The sequence below is a fragment of the Ailuropoda melanoleuca genome, chromosome 7 (assembly GCF_002007445.2).
Source record: "Ailuropoda melanoleuca isolate Jingjing chromosome 7, ASM200744v2, whole genome shotgun sequence".
NCBI classification, from domain to species: domain Eukaryota; kingdom Metazoa; phylum Chordata; class Mammalia; order Carnivora; family Ursidae; genus Ailuropoda; species Ailuropoda melanoleuca.
Genome location: NC_048224.1, coordinates 48,191,410 through 48,202,703, shown reverse-complemented (window position 1 = coordinate 48,202,703; position 11,294 = coordinate 48,191,410). Strand labels below are relative to the sequence as shown.

The window sequence follows — 11,294 nt, the reverse complement described above, 5'->3', positions numbered from 1 at the left end:
CAGCCCAAGGCGGGCCCCGGCTCAGCCCCGCGCGGCCGAGGAGGGGGACGCCCGTGTCGTCCCGCGGCCGGCGCCCACGCTGCCCCTGGCCAAGCCGCAGCCGGCGCGGGCTCGGGGCCTCTGCCCCCACCGGAAGCCCCGGAGCAAGGGCCGGGGCTGCCGGCGGAGCTCCGGCCGCTCGGCGGACGAGTACTGCTCCCAGAGGCCGGTCACCGTGGACAGCTCCAAGGCCAGGACCTCCCTGGACGCCCTGAAGATCAGCATCCGCCAGCTCAAGTGGAAGGAGGTGAGGTCCGGCCCGGCCGCGTGGGCACGGCGGGAGGGTGGACCGTTCGACCTCGGAGGACCTGGCGCGGCCCAGGCCAGGGCTGAGGGCTGAGCTGCTGAGCGCCACGCTCCAAGTGCTCATCCTTCAAGGCCTGGCTCCTAAAGTCACTTCCTCCGGAAGGCTTTCAGCCCGCTCCAGGTCAAGTTAGCCACTCCTTCCCCTGGCTCCCCTACAGTTCTGGCTTCTAACCATCAGCGCTCCCCTCCATTGCAGATCTTAGCTCATATGTCTGTCTGTCTCCTCCACCAGCTTTGGGTTCTGGGGGCCCGGGACCCTCTCTTTCACTTCTTCATCTAAGTTCTCTTTATTCAGCACTTACTGTGTGGCAGTTGAACAGTTGGTACTTTGGAGGCGGACAGACTTAGGGTCTCACCACACCCTGCCACTTCGCTGTGTGACTTTGAGCAAGTTGTTTCACCTCTTATGCCTGTTTCCTTTCTGTGAGGTGAAGCTAATAATGCTTGTCTCTTGTTAGTATTAGAAGATTCACTGCCTATTAGAGCATCGCAGAAGTGTGCAATAACTGGTAACTCGTCTTACCACCCGTTCCCCTCTCTCTTCCTCCATCATTGTTACTGCCACCACCATCATCATCAGCGCAGGAGCTGTACTTTACATTCTAGGGCTTGGCATATAGTGCGTGTCAGTAAGCGGTGGGTGAAAGGGTGAATGAAGGAATGGGTTATTCATCCCTGAACCCATTTTAGACCTGGCGGGGGCTGCGATGCACCAGTGACACAGAGGGGTGCCTGAAGGAGTTGGCTGACTGGATAAAGCCACTTGACTTTATTTTCAGCTTCTAAGGCTATTTAACAGGGTGCCAGGAGTGGTGGGATTGTGATTTAGGGGAGACTCGGATGGTCTGCTGATGGAACAGGATTCTGCAGCAGGCAACATGAAGATTCAGGTGCTTAGCTCTGTGCTTTGGCAATGGCAGACATTCAGGAATGGTTTTATGAAGTTGGAACACACAGAGAGATGGCCGTAGAAAGGACTGTTGAGGTCAGAAGGTTGATGTCCCAACAGGAAGGAGTCATGTAGTTTGGAGGGAAGTCAAGAATCAGGCAGGACAGACTTCCAGGTCGGTAGGGGTTAGCCACTGGAGGAGTCTGACTCCGCATTCCCTATTCCCCTGGTGTCAGGGTCTCCAGGCCTGGGGCTTGGGATTCAGAAGAGGACTTCCATGCCTAGGAAACCTGGAAGAAGGGTTCCCAGTTCTGGATAGGATCCCAGGTCTGCCAGAGATATGAGGGTCAGAGCAACATAAATTTGGAGGACTTGTCAGTGCCATGGTCCTAATGAGAATCAAGGGACTGAAACCAGACCACAGAACCAGGCAAGCCTGACTGGCCCAAGGAGGGCCTGTGCTTAGCTTAGCCCTGTGGGGGAGAGAGACATGCAGCTGACTAGATCTTGAGAGATGGAGCCAGGACTCAGAAACCAGCAGGCATGCATGCCAGGTTCACGGACTCAGTCTGTGAGTGTTGGCTGTGGATGCTGGACCCTGGGCATCAAGGATGCTTAAGATGTAACCTCTGCCCTCAAGGACCTTATAGTTCAGAAGGGATAAAACACAAGTAAAAAAAAATTATTGCAGTGATTATAGGGTCTTTGCTGCTGCTTCCTGAAATGCTCTTTTCCCAGTTATTTGCCTGGCTCCCTCTGTCACTTTCGATCTCTGAGCAAATGCCACCTCTTCAGAGAAGCCTTCCCCTGTGATCCCTCCTCCAACCCTTGCTCTTATTTTTTAAATTTTTTCATAGCACTAAACTCTACTGGACACTATGTTGTGTATTGTTTGTTTATTACCTGTTTCCCTTATTAGAATGTAAGCTCCACGAGGGCAGGGGCTTTACTTACTGCTGTATCCTCGGGTGCTTGGCACATAGAAGGTGTTCAATAAATACTTGTTGAACGGATGAATACATTATGTGATGCGTGTCTCCCTGTCCCTACATAAAGGTGTGAGCGCTGTGGGAGAAGAGGAAGGCCATCTCAAGAAGAGCTTCCTGGAGGAGAGAGATGTAAGCTGACTTCCGAGTGCTGAAAAGGAGTGGGAGTTGTTTAGGGGCTGCCGACTTTGGATCTCTGGTAGGGGGCGTAGTATGGGCCTAGCGGAGGTACATTTGGGGCTTTGCATGTAGTTCAGTGTGGCTGGATCTGAGTGCGTGGCAGGATGGTGCTGAGGTGAGGCTGGAGAAGTGAGCAGGGGTCAGACCGTGGGCCATGCTGTGGGATGTGAACTTGTTTTTGGAAGGCTGTGAGAGCCGCTGCAAGAGTTTAAGTTTCTTCAGTTTATTGGCTCTGCTAGTTTGGCAAGTGAGTTAAACTCGTAAGGCCTCTCCGTCTGCCTATCAAATGGGGGTAGGTTGGGCTGGCTAGTTTAGTGGTTCCCGGGCTCTCCTGTGGCAGCCGCATGATGGTAATGTTAGTCTACATGAGACCCTTGCACGGGCGAACCCAGTGTAGGGGGCAGTTTCCAGGCGGTACCTGTAACTGCCCCCCCCGCCCCCGACCCCAGCCCTGCCTTTTTCTTCTCGCTTGGAAAGCATATTGGCATGTAAGTGGAGTTGCTCCTTCTGGTATGTTTTAAAACAAATTCACTCACCACAATAGGACTTTACTATTAGATGCGTGATTATTCATTTAATATCACTCTTCCCTATGGTCTGTGAGGTCCCGGCCCTCCTGTGAGGGCAGGAATGGTGTTTGACTTAGGGCACATCGTAAGTGTTCAATAAATATTCACCGAATGATGAAACTTGCCACAGAGCTCACATTTCATCTTGATACCCTAGAATGTGGAGTTTCAAAAGTACTGGACTGGGTAAACCTTAAGTTCCTTCCAGCTTTAAACTGTGATTATGGTATTTTTAGTATCTACCATAAAGTGGAGTGTATGACAAGTAACATATATAAAGCAGGTACTAACAAAGTGCAGACACTACCTCTCCAGGCCTCAGTTTCCCCATCTGTTACAGGGGTGAGGTTGGACAAGATCATCTGTAACGTTCAGCCCTGATGTTCAAGGAGCAGGCATATCTCCCCTGGGGGCTGGGACACAAGGGATTGTGTGGTGTCCCCTGCGTGTCATGCTGTGCTATTGCTGCAGGATTTGGGGGTACCCAGCTGGCCGGCTTTGGCAGGAGTGGCCGGGTAGCCCAGGTTAAGAATAAGGTCATGAACACCAACCAGGGTAGAAGTGTTTCCTTTGTGAGTGCATAGTGAGGGGCAGCGCGTAGCCAGTGTGCGAATTCAACATTTGCTCCGTTTCAGGACATGGACTCCCTTCCTCCTTCACTTTTCTGTATTACACGTACATTTAACAACAGTGATCGTGAATGTCAGCAACTGTGATGACTTACATAACTCTTCCCCTGCGCCAGGTACTCTTCTAAGTGCTTTACGTATCTACAGTGATTTGATTTTCCCAACAACCCATTGAAGTGCCTCATTGTCTCCATTTTTCGGAAGAGGAAATTGAAGTACACAGAGGTTAACTTATCCAAGGTCATATGGCTGATTAGTGGCGGAGCTAGCATTTGAAACAGACCCCCCATTTGAAACCAGCCTTCAGTTTGGGCTCTTCTCACTGTTTCCTACTGGATCTCTACCTGCAGACCCTGGGTTGGAGTTATAGATCTAGGTGTGACTGGGATTCACTCCTTGCCCTCCAGCAGCCCCCACTGTGAGGGACAGTCGTGCGCACAATGGCAGTCCAGCCTGGGCGTTGAATGGGTGAAGGCCATTCCATACAGGGTAGGAACAAAGGCAGGGAGCATGGATCAGCTTTTGTGTGCAGAATGGGATGATGGCAACATAGGGAGCGTGTGGGAGAGCAGAAGAGATGGTGAAGGGGCCAGATCACGGAGGACGTTGGAGGCCACGCCAAGAAGTTTGAGCTTCTGCCTGATGTGATTACAGGATCTCGCCATATATAGCCTCAGCCTCTCTTGCCCACTCTCTCAGCCCCAGGTGAACCACGCCAAGTCTCTGATGATTCTGTTTTCCGTTCTATCCACTCTGGTCAGGTCTAATCCAACCGTGTCTACGACGTTGATTTTGCCTCTCAAAGGAAAATTCACAGATGTCGGCTCGTGAACTTAATGGATAAGGCGAAAGTTTATTTTAGGATAGCAAAATCAGGTTTGTGGAGTCACTGTTGAAGTTGCAGAATGAAAGAGAGGGATGGTTCCTGGCCCAGAGTAGATGCCCAGTGAATGTTTATGGACTTGTATGGGCTTCCTCCACTTGCATGAGTCTCTCTCTCCATCCCCTGTGTATTCGTTTGCGGTTTTGACACCATCAGTAAAGAAACCTTAGGGAAAAGACACCAAGGAGAACAGATGCCACGATTGTTATGAGCTGCCCTCCTTGGAGATATAGGTTGTGTATACGTGCACAGTGGTGCCATGGCCACCAGCTGGCTCACATGAACGAGGGCGCTGAGAGTTCCATAGAAGGACCTTTGTTGATACTAGCTTGCATAAGCCCCTGTCCCAAGATCTATTAAGTGTGAGCTCTTTGTTTCAGAGACTCCAAATTATGGGTTGTTTTCTGAACTCTGTCCACCCTTCTTTAGACTATGCCTACACTTGTTATATTGTCCTATTTATAACTTATATAATATTAGTTCCTGTTTATTAATTATCTGTTAAGTGCCAGGCATTGTACTAAGTGTTTTAGGCTCATTAAAAATTATATCAGACATTTACTATGGATTGTTTTATGTAATCCTTACAGCAACCCCTGAAGTAGATCCTATTATCATTTCCAAATTACAGATGGGGAAACTGAGGCTTAGGGAGAGGTTGGTGCAGGACTAGTCCAAGGCCACAGGTAACAATTGGTGAAACCACCCAGGGGCTGTGTCTGGAACCAGTGTGCAACCCTACACTGTCTTCTTTGCTAATCCTTTGCTAAAATCCACCCTGCCAGGAGTTACTCTATTATTATTATTAGTCCCAGATAATGCTTAAAGACACTGAGGTGGGCACAGCAAGTAAGGGGGAGAGTCAGGGTTCAAATAGTGGTCTGTCTTGTTCCAAAGCACACTTGTTGGTGTGTTTTATAATTCTCCACTCGTTAACCCTCCCATTTGTCTGACTCATAACTCTCAAATGACAGTGGAGTCGCTCAGAACCAGGAGAGCGATATTGCAAATAGGACTTAAAATAAAACATGGTGAAATATATCCCGCCTGGCCGGGGGGGCATTTGGTGCCTGCACCTTCCAATTCCTATCTTGTTGCTGCCCACAGAGGAGAAGCAGTTCGGGTGCCATTTGCCGAGCTGAGTTGCCTTGCTCCTCGATGGAATGTGATCTGCTCTGTGAATCGCTGCATCTCATTCCTTCTGGAAGAAGGTGGAGGACAAAGGGAAAAATTGGGTAGTTTAATCTCGCCTCCCTTTCTCTTCTCAATGATAGTCATTGCAGTTTACATTTCGTTTTTTGAAAACAGCATTATATGTAAGAACGGTTTATATCCCACTCCATCAAATGCTCTCCTTTCAGCAGACATGCTATTTTAATGCCTAGTCCACCAGAACTTTTCCTTTGCAGTGGAGGCTGTCATTGCCATAAAAATCACAATTCCCTACCGCCGTTGTTTGAACAACATGGTATGTGCAGTAGCTTCACAAACCCACACTAACACCTCCAACAGTCTTTAAAAAACAAGTTCCAGGGGCTCATATTCAAGTTCAATGGCTAGTACAAATTAAAATTTTGGTGTTTAGCCGATAATTGCTAGAGCTGTTTCCCATGTTATGTAAACATACCCTCTATGGTAAATAGCCTCAATTTTGGTAGCCTTCTCGATTCTGGGTTTGTACCAGCAGAAGTTGAATGCAAAAATTCAGCCATACATTTCATTTCTCTTTTAAATCTATTCTTTGTTTTTTTTAATAATTTTTTTTTAAAGATTTTATTTATTTATTCGACAGAGATAGAGACAGCCAGCGAGAGAGGGAACACAAGCAGGGGGGAGAGGGAGAGGAAGAAGCAGGCTCATAGCAGAGGAGCCTGATGTGGGGCTCGATCCCATAACGCCAGGATCACGCCCTGAGCCGAAGGCAGACGCTTAACCGCTGTGCCACCCGGGCGCCCCTAAATCTATTCTTTGAAAAGAACATATTAGAATAGTAACTGCCCACTCTTTATGTGCCGTCTCTAGGGGGAGAGCGTTGTGTGCTGGAGCGAGCACGGCCTTTGAATTCAGGCAGTGAGTGAAAATCCTCGCTACCGATGACTTGTGTGACCCAGCCGATCGTGTACTAAATATAGAATCTGAGCCTCAGTTTCTTGACCTGTAACAAGTCAAGTGACACCTACCTTGCACAATTTTTGTGAGATTAAATAAGGGAGTGTATGTAAATGCCTTAACCCAATGCTTGACACACTGTCCGTAGTTAGTAAATGTTAGCCGTTTTTCTTCCTTTGAGCAATTACAGACATTGGTTATTTGATCTACTTTGTAAAAACTAGAAAAAATGATTATAGAATTTAGTCTGCATGTAAAGGTTACTGGTTAACCACAATTTCTATGACCAGCTCATTGGAATCATTTCATAAATATTTTGAGACCTACTCTGTGCCAGACTATATTTGGGCTCTTGGGATGCAGCAAATACCAAAAACACACACAGCTCTCTGTGGAGGAGGGACAGTTACATTTTATTTTATTTATTTTTTAATTTTTTAAAGATTTTATTTATTTATTTGAGAAGGAGAGAGAGAGAGAGAGAGAGCAAGAGAGCGCAAGAGAGCAAGAACGCAAGAGCAGGGGGAGGGAGAAGCAGGCTCCCTGCTGGGCAGGGAGCCCTATGTGGGGCTTGATCCAAGGACGCTGGAATCATGACCTGAGCCAAAGGCAGACGCTTCACCGACTGAGCCACCCAAGTGCCCCAGGACAGTTACATTTTAAATGAATGTCAACGTGATGTAGCCTAGGTTTAAAATGTTTAAAATAACATGGACTTAAACTTTTTGAACCAATTATACTTTTAAGGTTCTGTGAATTTAATTGAAAAACTTAAAGCCGCTGTTTGAACCTGGTGCCTTTCCTCACACGTTGGTGTATTAATCATCAGGTACATGACCGTGGGAAACTTACTGCAGCTATTTGACTTCACAGGGAGGATTGAGGTTGTGTCTGTGACTATACCCATTAGCTGTGTGGACGAGATGCGGATTTCCTGGGCTGATTTCTTTATTCTTTACTGTCATCCCTACAGTCCTCCCCAGTGACTCTGGAAAGACCATAGCGAGACATGGGTTTGAATCTTGGCTCTGTGACCCTGGACGACTTGCTTTACCTCTCTGAGCCAAAGGTTTCTCATCTCTAGGAATGAACATCACATACTTGGCAGGGTTGTTTGGAGGGTTAAATCAGGAAATCTTTAAAGTGCCTGTGTTTCCAGTCGGAATACCTGTTGGGCTTTCCCTCCAATGAATTTCTGTGACATCTCCATTAAGTTTTATAACAGAAACATGATGGTGTGAACAGGCAAATAACCTTGCTTGTCCTTTCATTTGTTTTGAACTCCTCCCTTCCTGTGGTTGTTCCCCTGCAGCCAAGTTACGTCCCTGAGATTCCTCTGCAAAGATCAGTGTTTTGCTGGAGAGAACAGTAATCATGTTTCTCTATTCCAGATGGACTAATACCTCTCCTTTCACGTCACATCGTCACATCGTTGTGTCTTGGCTGTAACAGCTGCCTCGCCTGCCATTTGCATGCGTGTTTGTTTCCCTGGGTGTGTTTGAACCATTATCTAGTAATTGTTATAAATGCCTTTGTAAGCCCTAGCAGGCAGTTCTGACAACTCTTTCTCTATCCCCATCTGCTTCTCTGTCATCCGAATAAACCTCCTCTTTCTTCATGGGGCTGGAAGAATAGGGCAGTTTTTCTCCTGTGCCCATTTTCCCGATTCCGTAGAATGTTACTTTTCCATTCTGTCCATCTGCCTAGAACTCTTATGAAGGACAGTTTTCCTATTTTGTTCTTTATGCTTATAGGGGAATTTTATTTCTCTTTGTGTCAGCACTGTGGTTTATTGGAATCTAAAAAAGCAACAATGGTAAATTTTCTGGACATCTTAGGTTATTTATAAATAAATTCATTCAATTTCCAAAAGCAATATGTGCTTATACAAAATGTATACAGTCCCCAAGTATATAAAATAAGCCCCCTAAACCCCCACTCCTCACCCCATCCCCTTCCTTTCTAACTCTTCTCCTTAAGAGGCAACACCACTGTTACAGTTTGGTATGTATCTTTCCAGAATTTTTTCTTATTCCTGAACGTGTCTGGATAACTAAATTGTGCTCTAGTAACAAGCAACCACAATATATCAGGGGCTTAATAACAACAAAAAGTTGATTTCTTGCTCATACTCAGGGATTCAGTGCGGGTTGGTGGGGAGGGAGGGATGGGGGTGCTCAGCATTTTGATTATCCAGAGACCCATGCTTCCAGCTCAACACCTTCTCCACTGAGTCGCTGAGGGGAAGGGAATGGGCATGTTGGGCACTGACTTTTAAGACTTCTACCCAGAAGTGACTGTGCTCACATTTCATTCACCAAAGCGTTACATGGCATGGCTGACCTCACAGGGCTTGGGGATGTGTGGTCCTACCACGCGGGTATCAAGGGGATAATCAGAATACCCGGCAAAGGGTGCTGACGACCACCGCACTATGAATCATATGTGGAGATGCCCGAGATTCGTGTAGAGGGTATAAATACAAACCTACGTGATTTTAAGTGCTGCCGTTCAACAATACGTGTAGTGTTCGGCAGCTGCTTTTTTAGCAGGGACATCTTTCTCTGCTAGTAAGTATAGGTTCATTTCATGTCAATAACAATCTACTTATCTACTTTATGGGTATGCCCTCATAAAATTTATTGATGGATATTGTTTCCACACGTCCTCCTTGCAATTACAAAGAAAGACACGGTGGACATTGTTGTTCAGACAGTAAGTGTTTATTTGTACAAATACTTCTGTAGGATAAATTCCTAGGAATCGTTGGGTCAGACGGTATACGCACTTTGTGTTCTGCTGGCCACCATCAGATGCCACCAGCAATGTTGAGAGAGCCTGTCTTCTCCTCTCCTCTGCAGTGCCGTCTCCTATTAATCTTCTCTACCTTTGCCCAACCGATAGGTAAAAATGTGTCCTTCTGATTTACATTTCTCTGCTTGTCAGTGAGGTCGGGCTTTCTGTAGACTTACTAGGCCTTTGTACCTACTTCCTCTGTGGAATGCCTAAATGGATTCTTTGTTCATTTATCTTTTGGGTTGTTTATGTTTATATTTTGCTTATGTTGATGTTTTTCTTCTTGGTTTATAAATATTATAGATAATTACTTTTTGTCTCATATGCATTGTAAGCCTTTCCCCTGTTGATTATTTAAACATATAATAGATAATCATTTGCCTTGCATAATCTACCTTATTCTAATTAAAAATTTTTTCATTCCTGTTCACTAAGAGCAGTCCTTACTTAAACTGTTGACTTGTTGGCTCAAGAGGGTATAAAACACACACAATTCTATCTTCAGATGCTGTTAAACTTCTAATGGATTCACAGGCTGTGTGGAGAACCTTAGGGTCTTATATTTCTATGGAGCTAGATGGGTTTTTTTTCTTTTTTCTTAGAGAGGGAAGGGACAGAGGGAGAGAGAGAATCTTAAGCAGACTCCACGCCCAGCGCAGAGCCTGACACAGGGCTCAATCTCAGGACCCTGAGATCACGACCTGAGCCCAAACCAACTGAGCCGCCCAGGCACCCCAGAGCTAGATGTTTTATGTAGAACTTTTACATACATTCATCTAATTGACTTGAACTTTGTGCAGTGAGTATAGTAGACTTCATTGTTTCTGCTTGGTAGTGGTCAGTATGGTATGGGGTTAGATTTGGGTTTGGACTCCCCCCGCCCCATTTATTAGTTCTGACACATGGGGCATCATGCTTGTCTCATTGGGTGGTTGTTCCATTTTAATAACATATGTTTAATAACATATAACCTGCATGCCAAAGCCACTACCTAGTAAGTCTTGGTTCCGTGTCAGCTCTCTCGGCCTTCGGAGGTGTTATACCCTAACACATACAGCTTAGAACCAGATGCTGGGAATTTTTTTAGACATTTTCCTATTCTATAAAAACTTTCAGAAATGTTATCTTAATGGTTAAAAAAAATCTCACTGAGTGAAATTTATTTATTTATTTTCATGTTAGTAAATGTTTAGACTGATTCCTCTGTGAAAAAAATTTCTGGAGTCCTTTTCCCCTACATTTTAAATTACTTTCTTAAAATAAACTTTGCAGAAATGAAATATTTGGGTGAAAGGACATGTATATTTTCAGGCTTCTGGAACGTATCACTAATTTGCTTTCCAAGAATTGTAGCGGTTTCTACTCAACAGCATATGAGAGTTCCTCCAAGTTTCTGCTTTTGAAAGATGTAATGACAAATATTGGAGAAGAGAGTGAACTAGGAGAATCTTTCCCCTGTCTTCGCCAAATCTAGTTCTGATAATTATTCCTAGTTCAAAGCAGGGCATTTCGATATGGCTGTTTTTGTGTAGCTATTATGTCTAAATTGAAATAGCCACATTAGAATATAAAGCCAATTTTAAAATTTTCAGATAATGTGCTCAGTGGACATGCTGGACTTTCTCTCTACCCTTGACCGCCCCCCCCCCACCACATCTAGCTCCTGGATCTTCTTCCCATGGGCTAAGGTTTAAGCGTTTTGCATACAGTTAGGCAATGAAGCTGTGGAAAGTTCCAACAAGTTATTTCTTTATCTCTTGGGTTTTGTCAAAATATCTCTGGTGTGGAAAAAAAAGGACACATTAAAGGTTGTATAAATGTCACAGCCATCACTAGCCATTAGGGGAATGAAAATCAAAACCATGGTGAAATACCACTTTGTACCTACTAGGATGTCTAAAAAGGCAA

The 11,294-nt window shown here is 45.6% G+C and overlaps 1 protein-coding gene across 1 annotated transcript in view; it reads left to right on the top strand.

The window, feature by feature from the left end:
- TTLL11 (tubulin tyrosine ligase like 11) overlaps window positions 1-11,294 on the top strand; it is a 227,017-nt gene that overhangs the window by 315 nt on the left and 215,408 nt on the right. Inside the window, exon 2 of the mRNA XM_034663724.1 lies at window positions 4-286. Within this exon, the coding sequence (XP_034519615.1) occupies window positions 4-286 (283 nt within the window). The remainder of the gene's footprint in view (window positions 1-3; window positions 287-11,294) is intronic.